The sequence below is a fragment of the Mastigoproctus giganteus genome, chromosome 7 (genome assembly GCF_048544385.1).
Source record: "Mastigoproctus giganteus isolate SK-2022 chromosome 7, ASM4854438v1, whole genome shotgun sequence".
In the NCBI taxonomy this organism is placed as follows: Eukaryota; Metazoa; Arthropoda; class Arachnida; order Uropygi; family Thelyphonidae; genus Mastigoproctus; species Mastigoproctus giganteus.
In genome coordinates, this window is record NC_143581.1 from 201,539,777 (window position 1) to 201,563,856 (window position 24,080).

The 24,080-nt window shown below is 37.0% G+C and overlaps 1 protein-coding gene across 3 annotated transcripts in view; it reads left to right on the forward strand.

The window, feature by feature from the left end:
• Positions 1–24,080, forward strand: part of LOC150083569 (bifunctional heparan sulfate N-deacetylase/N-sulfotransferase-like) — a 461,935-nt gene that overhangs the window by 380,968 nt on the left and 56,887 nt on the right. For all 3 annotated transcript variants that reach the window (XM_090377367.1, XM_090377366.1, XM_090377368.1), the window contains exon 4: positions 19,676–20,142. In XM_090377367.1, coding sequence (XP_090233493.1) covers positions 19,970–20,142 — 173 coding nt within the window. In that variant the 5' untranslated portion in view covers positions 19,676–19,969. The remainder of the gene's footprint in view (positions 1–19,675; positions 20,143–24,080) is intronic.

Here is a 24,080-nt window from a genome sequence, read left to right on the forward strand (position 1 = left end):
TGGATAAATAATAGATGCTAATTTTCTTAATGTTAATTAGTTCATTTCTTACACCTATCCTCATATGTTCATATGCGAAAAAATTTGTTGATATTAATTTTCAGTCCATCCTCCATGTTGCTCCAAATGTTTCCTGGAAACCAACTAACAACTGGTAACCAGTAATTAATCATAAATGCTTTTAATTATGTGTTTAAGACCATTGCCAAAAGAAAATGATATTCCTGTGGCATAAGATTTCTGAAATTCTAATTTAAGTGCTGTTTTATGGAAATAGTAATATTTACGATCTTGGCAGAGATTCAGAAATTGTGATGATTTTAAAAGCGAAATGAGAGGCAGTTTGGACAAATGTTATAGACGGTATTTGATAAATATTTGTTCAGCCAAATTAAAAAAAAAAAAAAAAAAAGAAGAAGAAATAAAGTATTTCCTTATTAGCCACGCCAGTTACCATTAAATAAATCTCCAGTATTGGCTTTAGATAATAACACCAAGCGATTTTCTTGTTGGTTTGTTGTTGATAGTTCCAGTACTGTAGTTTATTTTGGGTGTCTCACTCTTTCTGCTATCAGGAAAATTAATGTTCCGGACAGATCTGAGTCCATTCTGTTCAATCTACGTGCTGTTCAGTGTGTATGTTTATTATACATTAAACTGGTAAGGCCATCTTTTTGTCATGTGAATGGCTGGAATAAACTATTACCTCTCAGCACATGTTGAAGGCTATTGTACTTCAGTTTATTTGTAAGTCTTCAGAAGGGAAATTAGGAGAATCTTTTCTACAGATATTTCCGTGGTCACCGTTCTTCTGAATCAGCAGTCTGTCTCATCCTCTTCCCCTCCTTTTAAACGGTTGCAACACGTATGTGAAGTAGCTAACTTCCATTCACTGTCCAACTCCAAAGTCACCAACTTAAGTTTTCTTCGGTTGTTTTCCAGAACAACCTTCATCTGTATGTATTTACTCAGAATTCCAAGCCCAATCCCCAACCCATTCACTGGCCTTTCGTGTTTGGGATCCCTAAAATTCATTTTTAATTCAACCAGCAGAGAGAAAGAGAGCCAGCCTCACGAATCACTGCTGTATTTAAATGCTCAACTCGTACAATGTGTGAATTTTGTAATTTTGGCTTCCAGTTTTGGTCCCCCATCCCCAACACCTTTTTCTTCATGTGCCTAGGATTAATTTAATCGGATTAAATGACAAAGATATTATATCGTCAGCATCAGAAAACAGCAAAAATAAGCCTTTCCTGTTCATTTAAGACAGTAGTCAAACGAGCCTATTTCTTTTTGTTGGCAGGTCTTGCCCTCTTTTTTTCCTCCTACCATTATATGGGCCATTGGACACGACATGGTCGTTACTACTGAGGGCTGATGAGCAGCCTGGAGCATGCTTGCTCTCATATGCATACACTCACGGAACTTGCCTTTCCAGCCCACTAAGTACCGCTTTGTAACGCGGTAATACTGAAGAGGTTAGAGTAAAAGAAATCAAGCCGCTTATTTGTTTCCTAGAAGTCTCGGAGATACTTGAAGCAAAGGAAAAAAATAAATGAAAGAAACAGTATCGGATTTCTGTATGGTTGCTTCGTTCTTGAAGTTGTAGTAAGTGTATAATAGCAACCACAATGGTTAATTTTCATAATTGTGTTACGTTTATTTTTCTGTCATCCATATAAAATTATAAATTCACCTTTTATGTTAGTTGATCTATTAGTATTTTGGTGTGAACATATATCCCATTATTTGTGCCTTGCTGCCTTTTTCTCTTAAATAACACTGTTCGTGTGATGTGTTTAGGTGGCGTCCCGGAGTTAAGTAACAATCCATTTGATCTTCAAATTTCCCCAGTCTGTCAGTTTCAACTAACTATTGAGATAACTTATTCCTCCAATTAATGATTCACTGAGGATCACCATCGTGTTCCTCGAAACAGTGAGTTCAGTCACCTTTCATGGTCCCATCCTCCCAAATGTTAGTCTCCAGATCTGAACTCCCATTGAAAATCTGTGGGAACTAGAAGAAACTTCGCTAGCAATAACCAAAAATTGCACTAAATACTTTAGGGTCAGTTCAAATTCAAGTTGTAATTCAGGTGTATGGAAATCCTACAAGATGCGGAGGTTCGATTTCTAAAAAAAGTATATGTGAATTCAAATAAACAGTGCGTTCTGTTCAGATAACTAGGGTTTAGTGTCAGCAACGTCAACTACAAAATTGAATTTTTGTTTTGTAATAGTTTTACTTTATACAAATAACAATGCATATCATGTCACACAGCCGTATTTCTAGTATTTTACAAGTTAGCTTGGGCTATAAGCACATTTCCGGTAAATCAAGAAAATGTCAAATGACTTTTGCTTGGTTTACTACAAAATGGTTTTGTATTTAACGTTGTATGACACTAAATCCTCGATAATTAAAATTAACTTCTATATACAGTATAAGTGAGAGAGTGAGAGAGCGTCGTCCGGACTCTCTCTCTCTCTCTCTTTCAGACCCACAGGTGCAAAGCCTTCTTACCTGACCAATTACACTTGTGTTCAAAATCTAATGCACAAAGAGAAAAGCGAAGATTCCTTTTTAAATACAAATGAAAATAGAACAAAATATTTGTCATTTATGAAACAAAACTATCTCTGTCTAATCACATAGGCAAAGTCGCGCACATTCTGTTACAACATGCAAATCCGAGTAACCAGATGAAAGAAAAGCTTGTTTTCGAAACGTGTCTGTATTTAGCGTTTTTGAACCATTGATTCCAAGATAGCCGTCGTTATGAAAATGTCACGAAGACACTGTTTGGATGATTCAGATGGAGAACAGCAGGCGGGTGGAGGTATGGCGCCAGGACAAAGTAAAGTCGAAGTAGCCAGTTAGTTCAATATCAAACGTAATATTGAGAGCAGGACAGTTCCAAAACATGGTGACTTTGTCGCCTGTTGAAGACCTGTGTGACGCCATCGTTATGTCACCTCCACGCCAGATGTTCATTATGTGGCTCTAGCAACGAGCAGTCATGGAGACTTCTGAACAAGTGACTTGCTACAGAGGAATAAAAATTTCATGAGGGATGCATGAATTGAGCACAAATATATCACGAACATACCAGCTGTCTACGTTTCCTTGAGCCTATACACAAAAGAGTCCGTTTGAATTGGTGTCAACAGCATGTTGACTGAATCTAGGAAGAATTGACCACGGTGCTGTTCGCCGATGTCTTCAATCCTAATCCTAACCCACTTTTATTTGAAGGGAAGGAAGAACCAGATTACACACGCGTGGACATGGGCTGAAATGTGCGTTTCCACGAAGAACGCACATTTCAGCATAAAGGAGAATCTATTATCTCGTTATTAGATAAGCGTTCTTAATAAAGTGGCCAGAAAATGTATATGCATTCTGCTTATTCAAAGCATGAAGTTTCTCTCTGCGCCATATGGTGACAAAAGTGTATCAATGGTTGCACTGAAGTTTTATGCCTAACCAGCTGAAGTGCGTAGATTCTGTTGCTGAGGTCCGATAGGTAACTCAATGTGATTTCGTACAGTAACGCTCGAAATAAACTGCGGTGGGTGTCACCTCTTGCGACATTTTGTTAAATGTGTTAGTTTCAGGATACTTGATGATGTCTTCAGATTTTGTGTTCTAGAATTCATTTGCCCTCCACGGGTCGTTCTAAACTGACTAATGAGCAACTTGTCCCGCTTTCGCCGGAGCTACTTTCATAAATTTGCCCACGGCAGTCATCTTAATTTCGCTAAAATGATGACTGATGATGATGGCGGTTGTGTACTCTATCACGATGAACCACACTGCTTTGTTTACTTGACAGCTCGTGCAAACAGACCCCCCCCCCCTTTTCGTATTGTCAGCGACCAGTTGAAGTGTCTGAAAGGCTCTTTTGCTGTGGTTATACAACAAAAACCAAGAAAGGATTAATGATTTTCCACACTAGGAAGTTGGAGATGGGGGGGTTGAGGACCAGATATATGCTTTATCCAATAAATCTACATTGCAAGACGCATTCATGTAAATGGATGAGTAGAGTTCTGGTAATTATAACGATTATCTTTGTATAAGGGTGAATAGAATGAATTTCCTTTTAATTACTAACGGAAAGTCCAAAGAGGCATTTTAGGTAACATTAAAAGGCTGGTAAACATTTTGCATTTATTGCTGTGAATCATTCAGCTGAATTGCAATTAGCAAAACAGCTATCTGTAATTTGAAATGTTTTACCTGGTTGACTGAATACAGGCAGCCCAAAGGTGGCGGTTCGAATCCCGCCTCGGGCTTGGATCAGAGTAGTGCAAAAACCTTGGAAGGTGCATTACATTATGGCCACAGAAGCCGATGCGCCAAATAACTAAAAAAAAAAAAAAAAAAAAAAAAAAACTAAATACAGGATTGCTTTTAAAAGGCTCAGAGACTGCTTTATAAGCTGCTGTTTTTTTTTTTTTTTTTTTTACTTTCACCTAAAATTAGCTGTTTGTTAACAACTCGTCCTAAGGAAATGCTTATTTTTCTTTTCCACTACTGCCATCTTGAAGATGTCGTTTCTTTTGTTCATGTATATTTTTGTTTTTGATCAGTTCAGTTTAAGTTTGGTTATGTTTTTCTCTTTGTCCTGGTATTTTTCGTGATGTCTTAATGTTCCAAGGTCGAGACTGACCTCTCATCAGTATTTTTTTTTTTTTTTTTTCTGTCAAGTCCCTTCTCCCCAAAAGAGGGCAATGCAGACGTGATAACAGTCGAACATTTGTCATCTGACAAATGTCCCGTGAGTAATTATTATTTCGGATGTCACAAAAGCCGTCCAGATACCAACTCTTGCAACGTAAAGAGCAATACAGTGTTGCTAGCTATGGTTAGCAACTGACAGCAGAGTTTCTGCTGATTATCATTTGCTTCAGTTTCTACTTAGGAACCTAATTTCGTTCGAGTTCTATTCCTTTTATCATCTATTGCATGACAACCCGAAAAAAGCAACAGTTGATGTAAAAGTAATATTTGTATTTCAGAATTCCTTAGAATGATGTTCCACTTGTGGGTAATAGTTGCATTGAAGAGAGAATGAATGATGAAAGTTATTGCTAAGAGCTGGGTAGAAGGGAGAATGAATGACGAAAGTTATGAAATGACTTTTGCGCCCACGACCCCCTCCCTCTCCCCACCCCTTTTTTTTTTGCGTGCTGCAGTCATTCCTGTCGACGTTATTACAGAAATGGTTTTTCTCTCTAAGAACTGGTCAATGTAGTCCGCTTCATTGCACGCATACGCATTTAAAAATATTATTCCACGATGAACTCTCTCTCAACTGGGTCCTCTGTTTGCCGTGGTCGACGATTTCTACTAGAATAGCGGAGAGAAATGGAGGTCGAATTTCCGGATGTCATTTACTTTGCGGAAAAGCTTGAAAGGCTCCGATCAGTCATTTTATAGTCTGTCCCACCTCTCGTTCCCTTACTCTGTCCTTGCGCTTTTTCGAATTTCAAATACTCACGCTATGGAGCAGAGGAGGTTTGACGCATAAAAGGAGACTTACTTGGTTGAGGCCAGTCGAAAGCTATGGTTCGGTTGGCAGATGGCTGTAATGCAAGGTTTGGCTTCACAAAGAAAAGAATAAAGAATTATGTGCTGTAAGGTGAGGTATCGGAATGCCTTAAAGTTAATGTTTTACTTGGATACGAATAAATGAAAAAGAAAAATTCGCTCAAAGTATAAACTTCGTTAGTTATGAAAATTCGTTGATAGGATCATAAGAAAACGAATGGTAATCCAATTTATCTTGCAGCTGACACATGGTGCACTGATCCTAAACTTCAGCTAATGAGCGCCATATGAGATACAGTGGTGAGGTTCCTCTCGTCATGACTCAAATGTTCTAGTGTTACACGAAAATTATTATAGATATGGATCACCTTCTCAACCAATCACTTTTTTTGATTAAATTTCATATAATTTATATTTTATCGTACACCTATATAAAGAAATATAAAGTGCTTGTTGTCATAGCAATAAATATTCGTGTATGTTTAGATTTTTCCCTTTCCTTTTAAGCTTGAAATTATGAGTTTGGAAGTAGTTTAATAATTCTTATAAACTGGGGAATAATTGAACAAGATTTCTCTTGTTCGAAAAAATAAAGTAATTACGAAAAGCTTGTAATTAATTAACTTAAGCATGTATAGATACCGTCGTGCATGCTTTTATTACGTTTCAATTATTTATTATCATATTTTAACGTCCATTTACCATCATAGAAGTAGATAATAATTAAATGCAATGTTTGCATACAGTAAAACTGTTACAAAGTTAATTATTAGACAGTTGTGGATAGACCGAATTAGGTTAATAAATAATTCCAGTGCATCGTGGGAAAATTATACCCGTCAAGTGATGAATTAAAGAAAATAAAGTTAGCCGATATACCTGAGGTAATAAATTTTCTCATAAATAGTGGAGTTGTGAGTGTAATTAGGTAGCAGTTATTTTCTTAGAGGAGATCACGAATATCTCTTGCGTATACCAAACAACCAACTGATTGCGTGTTTTATTTTCATCTCCAATGCTGCCAAAGTTATTAATATGAAAAAGATAGCAAACATCTCATTTATAATTTCAAATTAATCTTATATAATTATGCTTCCTCTATCTGTTTGTGCTTCTTGTCAGAAGTTAAAATTTCAACTGTATTTTTAATTAGGAGTAAAATTTTTCGGACTGGATATGTAATGTGCAGTTAATGTTGATCGTCCATTAGTTGGCATTGTAATGGGACTCAGATTATTCCTGCATTTGCTTTGCGTTAGAAGACACTACTAGGGATGGGACCATAATTAATTTCGAAATGACGTACGAGATGAAATCGATCAACGTTTAGGTTATGATTAAAAACAGATGCCAAATGGAAACTCATTTAAAAGAAATTTCAAATAGAATTTAAATGACAATTTATTGTTACTCCTGATCTTGGACTTCTGAAATTAAGTTATGAGAACAAGAATATGCAATTTTATGTCTTATTTTTTTTCAGTCCGTCTGAGAATCTGAAACAAGTTTAATTTAGGAAGAAATTCATGGATGGTAATTACAAAGAAAGGCAAATCATTTTTAATATTGATTTCTGGCAGACATGTGCAATGCAGTCAAAAGTAATAGGGTCTCCCTCCATGACAACAGTCAGTCCAGTAGAAGAAAAACACTTACAGAAAGAGATCACATTTTCTTGCCGCAACGAGAGGATTCATCACTTGAACCCTATCGTCTTAGGATTCAACACTTGAGGTCCTTTAAAGCACATTGAAATCATATTCTTAATAAAAGTTTTAGTCAATAGCTAACTTTCATTACCTACTTGATTCAAGTCAACCACGAATTGTTACATAGGGCTCTATCTACTGAGGTAAGAATTTCTGAAAGAATAAAAGACTTATTTTGGGAGCAGCCCTTCTTCGTAGTACAAGAAGGCCCTCGTGGTTGAGATTAAATCAAAAGAAATGTGTGACATGTTTTGAACTGTGGCGTTTCTTTAAATTAGTGCAAACTTAGATTAGCTTTCATGTTGAATAAATACAAAGGGTACTAGGAAAGTTTTGCAATATGACGCAACAATAAATCACAGGAAGCTGCTTGTTGCTGCATGTTGAGACATGTTCATACGTGCATAGTAGCCGCCGCGCCAAGTCGATGGGCTCAGTTATTCATTAGTAGTGAGAGTGTAAAGTGCTTGCGATGGCATCGTGGTCACGAAATGAGATAAGGACAGTTTTGCGGTATAATTGCGTGCGTGGTTTAACCATAGACCAGTGCTTAGAAGAAATGACTCTTGCACTAGATGATGATTGTCCACATCGTACAACGATATTCAGGTGGTATAGAGAATTCCAAAGGGGAAATTTCACTCTGGAGGATTCTGAGAGGCCGGGAAGGCCACGAACGTCAGTTACGGAGGAAAACGTTACTGCTGTGAGGAAAATGCTTGACGAAAACAGGCGAGTGACCTACCAACAGATAGAGGATACTTTGGGCCTAAATGCACCAGCAATTCGTTCGATTCTGCAAGATCATTTGCACGTGAAGAAACTTTGTTCTCTCTGGGTGCCGCATCAACTGACTGAAGAGCAGATGACACGACGTGTGACTTGGTGCCGGGAGATGTTAAAAAAGTTTGATAAGGGACAATCTCGGTATGTGAACAACATCGTGACAGGTGACGAGACTTGGCTGTACTATTACGATCTGCCGACCAAGGCTCAAAACAAAGTTTGGGTCTTTGATGATGACGACACACCCGTAATTGTCAGAAAATCCCGATCTGTAAAGAAGAAAATGATAGCTGTATTTTTCAAATCGAGTGGAATTGTGGAACGTGTCGTTTTGGACACGCAGAAGACAGTCACAGCTAAGTGGTATACTGAACAATGCCTGCCTAAAGTCATTGGATCTATGAAGAACCTGGGGCCAAAGTCAAGAATGGACACCTGGTACTTCCATCACGATAATGCTGCAGGTCACCGCGCCAAAGCCTGCACCGAATATTTGACCACGACAGGACTGAAACTTCTCGAGCACCCTCCCTACAGAGCAGACCTTGCTCCCTGCGACTTTGCACTGTTCCCGCATGTGAAAATGAAGCTAAAAGGGAGGCGGTTTTCCAGTGATGAGGACCTTCTACGGGCTTGGGACAACGAGTGTGCTTTACTCCCTAGTGAAACTTGGCAGAACTGGTTTAAAGATTGGTTTCGGAGGATGGAGAGGTGTATTGAATGTAAAGGAAATTACTTTGAAAAAATTAAATAAACAAAGCTGTATTGCAAAACTTTCCTAGTACCCTTTGTACTTTCTATAGCCTTTATCAAATTATTTAATCCAAGTGTGAAGCTTTTTAGGTTCAAAATTGCCGAGCCAGAAATAGTAAAACATTATTCGATCAGCGTTTAGGCTGATCAAATAAAAATGGTTTGGCATCCAACTGAAGTCTATATGTTTATATTGCAGCTTCTCTGATACTGTTGAAATACTTTTGTTATCCTATAGAAACCCTTATTGCTGTTAATTTAGATTTAGCCATATGTGGAATTTATCAGTATTTGATGCATACCCACAACTATCTTTATTGGGAAAGGGGTAACACGTGTCACCATAAATTGTGAAATGGAGAAATATGGCCGTCGAACCTGAAACGGATACCGAGTCTGCAGTGGTGGGAGGGGGGAGTGGCATACGTAACTCCAAATTGTCGTAGTTCGACTTGTTCTCGTTACCGGTGGTTAGGTACAATTTAATAGATTTTAGTCTGTCGGTAGTGTCGAATCCGGGGCAACACAATTGACTAAGTGAAAGAGGAGGAGGGGATTATCAATCCCTGGAGTAAATATTTTCCTCGTCCCAGCGTGATGACAAGTTTTCCTCTCCCAGACAATTTAAAAATCTAATGCAGATATAGATTTAGTAATATTTGCAGCATTCCCACAACTTTATAGGGTGGGGGAGGAGACACGTTCCTCCATAAAGAGCGGAATTGACAAACCAGTCCAAGCAGATAATCTGGAATAAACCAGATTTTACTAAATGAGATTCTGTGCCTTCCAGCATGAAAGACATTTATGTCCAGGACTCGACATAAATGTCTTTCATGGACAAGAGGAATGAATTGAACAAGAAACACCCAGGGCCCGTTGCAGTAAAGGAAAGGGAATTAACTGCTTGTTTTGTTACCCTCTCCCACAGTGATGGTTCTGACATATACTAAACGGTAGGAGCGCCCTCCCAAAAAAAAAAAAAAAAAAAAATCATTTACTCGTGCCCCAAGTCTTCAGTTGCACGGTCTTGAATACATACACATATTATGCTTTTTATGTCTGCTGGACAGTCGCGGTGTCTCCGTGTTTGTGCAATTTGTGCCCAAGTTATTTTTCCTAATTATTTGCTCTTAAGAAAATTAAAGCGCCTGTACGCGGACACGAAAGATGTTTTATGTGAAAATATCCTTGGCTTGGAAGAGGTTAGCGAAATCCATTTGTAGAATAGTATGACGTAATTAAAATTAGAATAGAAATGCTAATTATTATTTATTATTAAATTAATAGAAATGCTACAATTATTATTTCTTTGTCCGTTCGTTTGCATGTAAATTTGCATATAAATGGAATTTAAGAAAATTTTATATTTCGCTCTGTAAGAAAGATTTGTCGACCCTTCCATGTTTCATTAAAATCACACCAACACAATTCCAGCAATAATTATTTTATTTTTTTGGAATATACAGCATATCACATGGGCTATCCGTATACTGTAGCTGAAGATACTATGCTTGCGACATGCGCATAAATATTGCTTTTTGCTGTAAATCCTAAATTATTAACGTTTGTTAACGCGCCTGAAATGAAATGCTCCTGCACATTAACTACTTTTTTTTTTGTAATAAACACCAGCATAGTGTTAGGGTCAGGCGCCACCTGTGATTTCTCACATCTGCGCCATATCTACGCTGTCTAAACACCAGCAATTGATTTTTGCTGAACAGCATAATTATTTGCATTTTAATCGATGGATTTTTAGCTGCAGCAGAAATGTCTGTTAAATAGACTGCGCGCAACCTCCACCTTATGATGGTGGAGGCGCAGATGCCCCACTAACCCCCTTCCCTCAAGAGTAAAGTCCGCAGCGAAAACGCTGCGAAGTTTAGTCTACGCGCGTCCCTAACTCTATCAAATTTCTTGTACCCCTCGTCGCGAAGGGCGGTTTGTCTGTTCTGAGGGGAAAACCGGAGTCAATCCCAGTGAAAAACCTCACGACCACAGTTTGAGACCGCCAAATTCAATGCTGAATGCCCCTGGGAAAATTCCCATAAGGGTAACAGCTGGAATCGAACCTCGATCGGCTATTCAGCAAGCCGGCAACGTTGCCACAAGGCTACCGTGGCCCCCGCCTGCTATCGCTTTAATTTTAGTATTTCACATCACATTTCTTACTAGATGTTTCGTATGAGGATATATATATATATATACATATATATATATATACACAGTATATGTGTGTGTTTGTGTTTTTTTTTTTTTTTTGTATTTAGCGTACATATACGCTGCATATGTACGCCGTTGCAAGCATCATGGCCTGTCTCGCTTTTTTTTTTAGGTTTAGGTTATTTGTTATCTGTACCTTTTTTTTTTTTTTTTTTTTGTCATATTGGGCCGAGCTATTTGAATTTGATGTTAAAATTTGACTAATAATATTAAGATTTTACGATTTATAAATTTAAATTTCGCCTAAGCATGTTTTTTTTTAATATCACTGGGAAAGTTGTTCTGGTCCTTGATTTTAGGGTTTAGTCTAAAATCGTAATCGGCGTACTTTTGAAACAAAAGTGAATCCGTTCTACACAACTATATATGCATACATAAGAACGAACATCACATAGAATCTGTGTAGGTGTTTACGTACGTTTCAGATGTGCACCGATGTCCTTTTTAGGTCAAACCGAGGACGAGGAACAATTTTCCCATTGAGAAAAGACCAGTTGATTATAGACAAAATTTAAATTTAGATATCGTAAAACAAAACGGTAATCTTTAGTCCAATTTTAACAACAAATGACAAAATTTCGGCCCAGATACAAGAAAAGATCGTGACGTAAAATAGTCTTAAATGTAAAAATAAGCGAGGTAGACGTGTCTGTTTTAAAGAGGGTCTTCCATGTTACATTTGTTTGAACTGCAATTAAACTATCGGTTATCCGGGAGCAGATTAACTGAAGTCTGTGATTCTCGGGCCCGTATCAATTAAAGTCGAATTAAAAAAAAGAAAATCGCTAAACCGTTGTGAAAATATTTGACTAAATGCAGATGCCATCACTTTTATAAATGTGAATATGGTGTTACGTAAATAAATAAATTTACTTTTTTGTGAAGTCGTGCACAACGTTGTTGTATATTTTTGGGCCAAAGCAACTAAGGCTATAAGGCGTCAGTAAAATTGTTGTTCAAAGGTGAAATTGAAGATCAGAGGAAATAGTTCTAACGAGGTATTGGAGATTCAGAAAATAGAGGATACTCCCAAGAGAAGTGTACAGAAAATAGAGGATACTCCCACTCTTTATTTTTAAATACATTCTCATAATATTTGAATAACACTTCATATACTAGGTACATTCCAAAAGTTCCCGGAATTTTACTATAAATGTTTATTAAGTGAACAGTTAGACTTACTAACCTAATCATCTTCAAAATACCTTCCTTCTGTGCGCACACAGACACCATCTGTTTTCCCAAGCTTTTAAACAGTCATTAAAATCGTGTTTTTTTTTTTTTTTTTTTTTTTTTAAGCGCACTTAGGGCCGCTTTGACGTTTCTTTGATGTCATCCACTGTATTGAAATGTAGTGGATGACATCAGTTTAGGAAACAAGGATATTCATGTGTTGTTGTGGCAGACCTCATTAGTCGCTATTATACTTCTTGTGTTGAAGCTTACGCGAAAGCCGGCCATTTGTATGTAGTAGTGTTTGGATGTGTATGTATTATGATATGTAGTGTTGTCGGCCGGTACCTGGCTTTTAGCAGGTGGGAAGCGGTAACACCTGGTCACCACGTCCCACCCCCATCCCCACCACGTGGAGGCGGCCAGGATCTACTACCATCTTGCTTGTCTATACAAGAACAGAGTTCCAGGATAGACAGAATAAAGGAAAAGGAAATGGGATATAGTGGAAGTAGTTCTGAATAGATAAGGTAGGAAAGAATAGTACAGCGGGGCGTCAGATCAAGGGACCCGCCATAGTAAAGAGATGTTAGGAGAAATTTAGAAGATAAAAGAAGAGAGAAAGGAGGTGGAAACAGTCTTCAGTCAAAGAGTAGCCACGCCTTGTGGCATAATTCTATCATATAATTAGAATTAGCAGAATCCTATCATGTAATCAGGATTTGCAACCGTCAAGGATCGTGACGGTTGAACCGGGGTTCCCCCTCCCAACTCCGCGTTGCTTTTATTGTGGGTGTAACAGTTCACTGTAAGGGCCAGAGATTTAAAAGTGTATGTATTTTGAAAGTGTAGTGTTGTGTATCATTGTTCTGGTCATTTAGCCGCTACACCCCCGCTGGGGTCCAGCGTCCACACTTAGCCTCGTGGAGACAGACCAGGTACCCAGTAGTTGATATTTTACTCTGGCAGGCCCTGCCACCTAGTTTCCTGAGATTTCAGTGGCTAGGGTCTTAAAAAAAAAAAAAAAAAAAAAAAAAAAATGTGGGGAAATAATCGCTGAAAAAGGATTAAGCCGAAAGAGTTTTGCGTGCGCGGTTTGAATTTGGACATATTTTAATTTTTGACATTGTGTGGGACATGGCTGGTGTATAGACAGAGTAGGGGAGGGAGACTGAAGACTGGGGGAAAAGTCAGAAGTATGGGGACAATAGAGTAGGTGTCCCCACTCTCCGCTTCTCTGATCACTGACAAAAACGATCAGCATATCTTTGACGTTGGATTTTGTTGCACAAGACTTCTTAGGCTGTGGGGACATTTGTGTGCCATTCGGACGATTCCACCTTGGTCCAGGGTTGTAAGCGAACACCACTCTGATCCCCAGTGATCATTTTTCTTAGTAAGTTCAGATCCTGCGTAGATTGTTCGAAAAAATCACTTGCGATGGCTTTCCTGCAGTCTATTTGATCGTCCAACAGCAGGAGTGGAACAAACTTTGCACATACGCGACGCATCCCTAAATCTTGCTTCAGGATTGTATGTACTGAGCCTACAGACAGTCCAACTTTATGAACAATCTTCTCAACAACAGTCATTCGCCTATAATTTCACGAGTTCCTTCTTTCGTGACATTTTCACCGTTTCTGCGAAGTTCATCTTCTGGTGTTTCCTGTCCGTTTTTAAACCGATTAAACCACTGTTTTCTTCAAAGCATCAGGGTTCAAGCCCCTGACTGCTGAATACGGTCGATCTGCCAACCCGCACTGGACCAGCGTGGCAGATTATGGTCCATTCCCCTCAGCATGAATTGTTGAGGAGGCTTCCATCCTGCAGTGGGTTGATAATGGCTGCACTTTTTATTTTTTATTTTTTTATTTGTGCTTTAAAAGTGAAATAACTTTCAACAAGCGAAGTAGTTTTAACTCTACACCAAAACCAATGGAAATTACATGATTCCGGCAGAATTCAATTCAAGGAGTTTCTATGCAGGATTAGTTTGATTCTCTTAGTGTTCAATTCTTTCAAAAAAAAAAAAAAAAAAAGTGGAGAAGAAAGGAGTTATTTATCTCCCTTTGTGTTAATTCATATTATGATGATTTAAAAAAAATATCTTTTCTTTAGATCTATTCTGTTTGATCTTTAAATATTTAGAGACGATTAAAAGCTTAAAACGTGTACTCAAACAGAGCCTTGTGGAGCGCTATTGTCTGGGTGTATTACACTATAATTAATCTGCTGTCAGTCCTTTTGTGTGTTTGGAACTTTTCCAGTGTTTACTGTTAAAATCTCTCTTCAGGTGTACGAATCCGCCCTAGTTCTTTTTTTTTTTTTTTTCCTGATACAGAAAGAAAAAAAACAGTTTATATGCTGGCCAAAGTCAGAACTCCTACTTAAGCAAGATGAATAGCCAGTCCCACGATGCAGCCACACGAAAGAGGAGGAGAAAATCCAGAAACAGTAAAATAATTTTTATCTTCGCGTGTTCAAACTTAATAAGCCAGCCTTACAGAGAAGTATACATCGTCGAGTGTAGGAGATAAAAAGGCTAATATCGTGTTCTAGTGGCTACCAAATGAATAAAGCTTCAGAGTAATTCAGAAAAATAATAGGCGCTCCTAATATGTCCCATTGTACGCTGTATCTCGTATATTTTAATAAAATGTCGTTACTTATTAAAAATATGATTCACTGTAGATCAGAACGAAACGAAATTATAATTTTGAACATAATTTTCCTTCAGCATGTACTGCAATTGTTCGATGATTTTTCTTGGAGAAGATTCCGTTGTTACAAGAAAGTAATTTTTGTTTATGATTGCAGTGTTTGTTGGCTCTTAAAAGTAAATGGTCTCCACTGCGATGTTTAAATTAGTGTCAATTAGGCCCTGAATGCTGTTTGTTTAATGTCACACCTAAGTATTTTGTTGCGTTATCACCTTCTCTTGATTTTTCTCCGGGAAACCTGTGTGGCAATGTGTTAAACGTAAATGTACTTTTTTTTTTTTTTTTTTTTTTAACATTTTGGAGAATTGGCAGAGAAATGCGATGTCGAATATTATCATAGATGGCGCTATCTCTTTTAATTAAACCTTAGGGATTTTACGTTTATCGTATATAACCGGGACCTTGTGTATATGACAAGAAACACTTCTAAGCATAGTTTCTTATTTCTGAAATGTTTCTTTTATAAAGGTGGTACCAGACAGTTTTATGATGTGGAAGGAGTGTGATTCTTTTATGATTCAAAAATCATAAATCGTGCAGAAGATAGGCTGCAGGGTTACTGATTGCTGGATCAAATATAAAAAAAATGCGAAGTTTCTATATTTAATTTGGTATGTCTGTGTTACCGCTGTTTAGAAATTCTTAAAAATTTTTATAACACGAAGATGAAACTTGCTTTCTTCATTCTGAAGCCTTCCGAAGTTAGTAGTGATTGGAATCTTGAGAATATGGCCAAATACGTACTTGATTGAGGCCATAGATATGCAACAGAAATGACGCTATGATGTACTCAGTAATTTGATCTGAATAATAAAATCAAAGATGAGTGTCCTGTAACTTGCTTGGTAATGGCAAAACTGAAAAATAACGAAAGACAGCTCAGATCACGCAAAGCTACTTTGAACTGTAACACTGATGGTCCCATTTGGTTCGGGGGTGGGGGCAGGAATCGATCGATTTCTCGTTCATGGCTGAAATTTATTTATAATATTGTAATTAATAATAATAATAACGATAATAGAAAGGAATTTATCACTGGAATCGTTGATTCCTTAATTCCTTTTGAAGTTTATAGATCATTTATTGTGTGACGTCAGAAATAACCATAGATATACTTCTGTAATATTGGAGAAGAATTTTATTTTGAAATGATATTCAATTGCTCATCCTTTGTTAGTATTACGGATAAATTCCTCAATAGCTCTCGGGTAAAGCATTGTTTCTATGTTGAAAAAAACGGGGGGGGGGGGGAGAAGATTTTTCGGATCTCACCCATATTGGAATTATACTAAGTCGATAGATGAGCTGATGATGCGCAAAATTTGCTAAAACGAAACAATATATATATATATATATATTTTTTTTTTTTTTTTTTTTTAATTATTATTATTTTGCGTTGCAAAGATATGAAATTACCATAAGTGGTTAGATCAAGTTTTCTGAACCGGTTCTTCAAACGTTGCCAAAATGTTCCACAAAAAATTAGCACTTATGAACATTTCGGTATACTGATGTACTTTAAAATAAACTCAGTTACATCTATACAGTAATCCCTCTCCTTAACGGACTTCTCGTCTATACGGGACTCTGTGACGTAACTGCCTCATATTTTCACGCTAAAGTGAAATTCCAGGAGTAAAGAATTTCCTTATCATGAACTTCTATCAGCCTACCGATCATGTCAGACACGATGCACTAAGCAGTATACCTAGTTTTCTCATCGCTATGCACATAAATTGGTTATCCTACTTGTACATTAATGTATTATTACTCTCATAGAATGAGGCTTTATGCTCTAAATTGCTTCAATTTTTAATCTGTTCTACAATCTTGTGACTATATCTCGTCACTGGATTGTTCAGTCACCACAATGCCTACCTACCCACCAATGAGACTCCATAAGAGTTGAAAAACCGTGGTAGCAGACCTGTCACTTTAGAGACAAACTGAGATTAATACAGTTCGCCCTCTTCTGTTTCATGCTGCATTTTATTGTCTCGTGTCTATCTCTTTTTTCCTGCCCTCAAGCCTTTGTCTACTGTCTATCAGAGGCCTTTTTGAGATTTGTAATTCGTTTTCATCCAGAATTAAAAACGTGGTATGGCTAATGGCATTCGCTTTAAATAAAAAACAGTGTACTTCTCCATTGGAGCAGTACGATACCGAAAAAACTCCTGGCAAAGGGACCTTAACAATATGAGATCGATGCAATAAGTAGCAAACATGGTTCGCTGATTGCTATGTACGTAAATAGGCTGTGCACTTGTGAAATAAGTCTGACTTATTCTAACACAATCATGTCTGAGACTAACTTAACACAATGTTTAACACTAATTCATTTTTAAAAATAAGTGGGAACAGCAGATATTTAGCCACATATACTCCGTGACAGTGTAGTGTAGGGATGGCCAAGCTTGGTAGCCCTGAGAATCGCACAAGATAATCTTGTGCCGCAAGCCTTCAAAGTGCGTACGTGACTTTTATTAAATAACAGTCACGTACGCATTAAAAATTTACTCAGATCGAGCCATTTCAAAATTGTTTAATAGCGCCGTTTAAACTACATTTAACATGGACCTTTAATAAATAAAGTAACATGTATGAGAATACTGTCGTCTAACAAGTCAAAATGAACCTGAAAATACTAAGGGAAAAAAAAAAGCTATTGAATTTTTACGATAATTTTCTTAAATTTGAGTCTGTTTATGAATAAAAGTTAGAAACAGTACGCGAAATTCTTGAAAAATGCCAGCAGTTATTAAAGTCGTTAGATAATCGGTTACTGCTCGCGAGTTCTCTCTCTCTCTCTTTTTTTTTTTTTTTTTTATGCTAATCAGAATATTATTTATAGATTTTTTCACGCGGCATTTCTCTGGGAGTCTGCAGTTCAAGTGTAGAAGAGCTGCTGCTTTAGCTACTTTTTAGTATAGTGGATTCGTCACTCGGTTGGAGAGGTCTGGTTTCGAATTCCATTGTGGATTGTAGGAATTCTTTTAAAGATCTTTTTCAATCAGGGCTATAGCCAATCTTGGGCAAATGGAGTAAGAATTTTCAGCCTGCACAGCGTTCATATCAACTCTTGGATAGACATAACTGCCATAATAAACTGGTATGGTATGTCTTAAGATGTTGATGTGCCCTGAAACCAACAATACGACTTACATGTGAAAAACACTTAACACCTTTATTTCGCATCAGCTCTTGGGAGCTCATGATTTCAAAAGATTTTCCCATACCTTTAGGTCCGCCTCCGCAGGCAGGCCCGACTTCTGGTTTGGTATGGTTGTTAAAGAACGCGTGGGGCAGTTTGACTATTGGTCATTAGAAATTATAGTTTCTCTTCTTTTAGCACTGGATTCATATTCTACTGTTTCTTTGATCACATTTTATAAAAGGGATTTGTTTCAACCGAGAAGTAATTAGCATAGACGCAAAACACATTTCCTCTAAGTTTCGACCATTCGGCCTTGGTTGCCCTTAAATATTAAGATCTTCTCTCTTCTCAATCCATACGTGATGTACTAAAGTACTGTAGATTGCAGTAATCTTATGTGTTTGATGTCACCATAAAAAAAGCAAATTCTTACCTGTATAATTCCCCACCCCTTCTTGTTTACCGAGCCCGTTGTTAAGGTGGCCAGATTTCCTGGAGTTCAAAGCGAAAATCTTCGTAATTTCAGTGTCTCCTTCGCTTGCTTGTAACAATGTTACAAGTTTCAGTGTCTCCTTCGCTTGCTTGTAACAATGTTACAAGTTTCAGTGTCGCCTTCACTTGCTTGTAACATTGTTACAAGCAAGTTCGGGACGTATAAGTTCATATATTTATACGTTTATGTATTCCTTATGAACCTCAGATTAACAGACTTGTTTAAATATCACCATTACTTTACATTTTCTTGTGTTGCATCATTCTTTACACTTTTTTTTTTCCAAAAGAGTGCTGAGATTTTTACGCGACCATCAAACTCACTGACTTTGAACTATTTTTTCCTCACTTTGATATTTGTTCCTCTATTCCTCTTGGAATATAGCAACTAGGATGACCAAATTAAATACATGTTTCTATGAATTTATTGTTTTAAAAATATATAAATTTTTTATATTAAATTAAATTATAATAGCTGGGCATTTTTTTTTTTTTTTTGTGAAGTAAAATAATTTAAGTGCATTTAAATGGTACAAATGCTTGGAGATGGTCGCTTCCCTAGCTCCAAAACGGGACGGTGATAACTTGATCTGTCTGCCCCTTTAAAGAACTGTAGAAATTAATTTTAACGATTTTTTTTAGTGTGAACGCATCTTTATATTATTTATAGTTTGCTATTGTTATTATTAATAAAGTTGAATTATTATTTTTACTGTCATTGATTTGTATGAATAATTTATTATGTTATATTATTATTTTTATACGGTTATAGCTTAAAATGTGCATTTTTAATTAATACGACTAATAAAAGAATTTAACTGAGTTATTATTATTCTAAGTTAACGGTTTTTTTTAAGTGTTAAATTATTAGAATGGCGCCACCAAGTGGTCTACTTATAACACTGCCGTTGTGTGATAAACATGTATTTAGGTTAAATGTTCGGGTTTTGTTGTCATTTACAATACGTGAAAATATATACAGTATTTAAAAAAGAATTTAAAATAGTTTTTTATTATTATTATTGCAAAAGGTGAAATTTTTATTCTCTTCTGATATATTATTTTCATTTTTTTTTTTTTTTTTTTTTAATTTCTTCCAGCTGTTTTTATCAACATGATGACTTGGAAATCAAGAAAATGATAGCCAAAATGGATTGGAGTGATAGAAGGTTATGTAGACGCAAGAAGAGCCGATATGTTTGTAGATAATGGGAGCCGGTCGTGGACTTCAATAAAACTTGCTGTCTACTCTATCTCCCTCCCTTCCCCCCTTTGTTTTCGATCTAATTAGGCACTTGTTGGTGTAAAAGTAATTCAAACGACCAAGACGAGGCCATTTTCAGTGTGGTCACTGGGTTTACTGGACACCTGCCGGGCGCTACCAGTGCTGCGGTATGGTAGTGGAAATTGTTTTGCGTGAAGGAAAAGCCCTTAGCTACGAGGCGCTCCATAGATGCTGTTATGCCAATCAGCCTACTATTAAACGCTGGCTATTGATAGCCTTAAGTCTCAGTATTGTCTCTCTCTTATTCTTCTCATATTACATTTCTCACTTTCATCTACACAAGTAAGTAGCATTTTTTTTTAACCTTGTAGTATACCTAGACTTTTTCTAAAAAAAATTGTTTTCATTCAGAGAAAATAGTATGTTTTCTAATATTTTTATACTTTTTTTTTTCATTTTTCATAACTGTTATTTTTGCATGATTTGTTTTTTTTTATTTTTTAATATTTATAAATAAATAGTAAATGGTTCAGATATGTTATAAATGTATGTGCATGTATGGTGACCTAGTGATGAAAAGAATTTTCGTGGATTAAATCAGTGAACCGAATTATGCAGTTTAAATTATTGGGATAGCCATTCTTCAGAAAGCTAAAATTAACTCTACATGTTATTAAGAACATTTCTAATAATATCAAATGAGCACTTGGTATGTAATTGTTTTCATTAGTTTAGGTTATTGCACCATTATTTTTTGTGGCCATAAATTGCCACTATTTTTTATTCTTTCTTAACAAGTTATTTCATGTACAAATATGACCAAAAAATTCAGAACTGAACTAATATTTGGGAAATGATTAGGCTTGTCAATTGTACAGATGGTTCTCCCAAGTAGTCGTAGTCTTCTCTTTGCTGTATACACAGATTCCACCTCTTCTGCAACTTTTGGAAGCATTTCAGATAGGATTCATTTGGAATTGCTAATAGTTCCTGTGTGATGTTCTGAATAATTTCTTCAGTCATTGAAAATCTGTGACCTTTCAATAGGGTTTCAAGCTCAGTGGGGGGGGGAATCACAGGGAGCTAAATCAGGCCGACTACAGATAAATGGGTGATTTCTGTATTATCAGGTCTAAATGAGTTAACAAACATATTATAAAAAGTTGCAATTTCAAGGTACAAAGTCAGTCCTTTCACTTTCTAATTATACCTCATACAGCTGTAATATTTTCTAATAATATGTTGCCTCTAATAAAACATTAATAAAATTAATTTTAAGTGCAGTGTTATATATACAGTAGTAGTAGGAATGCATTGATAATCAATAAGGTACTGATATTTATGTCTGAACAGACTTTAAACTTTACAACCTTCCTTCCTCCCCCCCCCCCTTTAAAAAAAAAAGAGGCGGAAAAAAAAAAAAAAAAAAAAAGACAGACAGTTGTATAACATATTATTTAGCCACTTGAACAGCACTTATTAGTAAATCTTTTATAGTGCATATTAACATAAAATAATTCTATGTCACTCCTGATGAGATACTCCACTGGATGTTAACAAAGATGGAGTTTCCACAGTAAAATATTCTACTAGTGTGGGTCATAGGGCCTCGCCAAGTATGCTATTCAGCTACATCTATCATGCATATTTCATTCTGCTCCTGGTTAGGTCAAACTAGAGTTGCACTTACACTCCCCCCCCCTGCTATTCTTGTTAAAAAAGGCATTAGATGATTAGTGTACCACCACATTCTTTTGGATCCCTTTAATTGATGTGTATGTTGTATCTATGACTGACAAAATTTAGGTGAAGTAAAAAAAATTGCAATAACACAAAATGTCTGTTAAAAAAAAACAAAAAAAAAACTGCCTGTTTATTATAATTCTGCATGACCACATAGATAAGAGAAGTTTACAACTCAACATTTAACAAGAACATTATCGTTAACTAATGATATTTTGTGGTCACATGCATATTGGAATCACATGCAACTCAGACATTACCACTCTGCTTCTGCACTGACTGCTCAGTTACAGTAGCATTAGTTGAGACATATGATGCAAGAAAGCAAGATTATACAGCATCAGCCAGAACAAAAAAAAAAAAAAAAAAAAAAACCTTCCCGTTTCGCCCATCCGGTTGCTCCAAATGTTTGTCTAGTTTAGCCTTAAATTTATTTAAGCTATCAACTTCCACAACAACCAATGGAAGTCTGTTCCAGCAATAAACTACCTGCTGTCTAAAGGCAAACTTCCGCACATCTATTATACAACTGTCTTTCCTCAATTTGAATCTATCCCCCCCCCAGATTCTTAGTCTGAGCAAGCAGAAGTATCCCTTCAGCATTGAGCCTACTCAAACCATTCAAGACCTTATACACCTCAATCAGATCACCTCGCAGGTGCCTAGTCTCTATATGCAGCAACCTGCAGAACTTAAGCCTTTCTTCGTAAGTGCACCCCTTTGTTCCTCTCACCAATCTTATTGCCCCTCTCTGTACTCATTCTAGCAACTGTACATACTTCCTAAAATGAGGCTTCCAGACCTGTACGCACTCAAGGTGTGGCCTGACCATTGCCTTATACAAAGGGATAATCACCTCCTTGTCTCTACTAGCAAAATTCCTATATATCATTGACAAAACTCCATGACCTGCTTTGGCATCCCGTCTGCACTGCACAGAGAACTTCATATATGACTGCGCAATTACCCCCAGGTCTTTTTAATTCTCTGAGTGTAGTACCACACAGTTGGTATGCTTCTCTTGAGTTACTGCTACCCACATGCAGTACTTTGCATTTGTCAATGTTAAACTTCAGTTGCCACTTAGCCCATCTGCCTAAATTTTATAGATCCTGTTGCAGTAGCATACTGTCTTTAATGTCATTAACAACCCTTCCAACCTTTGTATCATCTGAAAACGTGGACATTAAGCCTGATATACCTTCATTGATATCATTGATAAATACACAAAACAACAATGGGCCCAGCACCGAACCCTGGGGACTCCACTAATAACATTAATCCAAGTAGAGCAGTGTCCATTTATTACCACTCTCTGCCATCTCCCATTCAACCATTTCTTTATCCATTGCACCAACTTGCCTTTAATGCCATACCGCTCCAATTTGTACAGCAGTCTTCCATGTGCAATAGTATCAAAAGCTTTCCTGAAATCAAAATTATTTCATCCTAGTTGCCTCCTGGGCTTTCACCCATATACAACTAGTTCTCAGCAGTGATTTGCATCTGAACCATTTTCAAAGGTTAGTATGTTAATAAAACTCAAAACAGCTATGTCAAACACAAGTCATCTTCATTCAAAATGGCAATAAAGACAGGAACAACCATTTGGCCTCGCAGCGGGGATGGCATCTCAGCCCCTACCAGGAGGAGGTAGGTTGCCGTATCTAGTGAAATTGTACCTTGTGTAAGAATATGCTTTTAACAAATCTGCCAAAACCAATCTGCTTAGAAAATAACTGCGCAACTGTGAGAGAGTGAGCATCCCTCCCTCCAGCCTCGCTCAGAGGTTGGTACAAAATGAACAATTAAGCACAATGTGAAGGCTGGCCTCCGACTTTCCATATTGTGCCCTTATGTATTATGTCTCTACAAGCATGTGTTCATGGGCCAATTTGTATGTTGTGCAGTCTAGGTGATCTATTCTCTTCACTTGAGATCTGCTAACTACTCCCTCGATTGAAGAAGTCTTTAGAAATTCCTCCTGTCTGTGACAGACTCAAACCAAAACCTCCCCTAATGACTGACTGGTGACAACCACTATACTCTCATAGTGCAGTTTGGAGGGAGGGAGGGAGGGAGAGAGGAGGAGGAGGATTTGTTTTATGAGATTGTTTCTAATGATAAACTACCATTTCAAATGTATTCATTTCAAATACATTTGAAATGAATTATTCTGACAGTGAATACAATTGTTAACCATATTTAACAGCCACACAAGCTTGAACTTTGTTCCGCTCAAGTGTGTGTGCATTGCACTCTCATACTTGACCACTTGGCTACATTGGGCCAAAAAACTGACACATCATAGCCTTAATTACTTTGGCATGTAACACACGTTGTTTTTATTTTGCCTGTGCAAATGTTTATGTTCACAGGCTGAGTTGCATATTATGTGGTCTAAGAAAGTTGTAAAAACTTATGGTGGAAAACACTGCTCCCTCTGCCTGAGATTAGCTAAGTATAACTTATTGAAGAGGCCTTATTAGAGAAATTCTTAAGAATTCTTCTGTTCTCTGATTTCATACCCAGACACC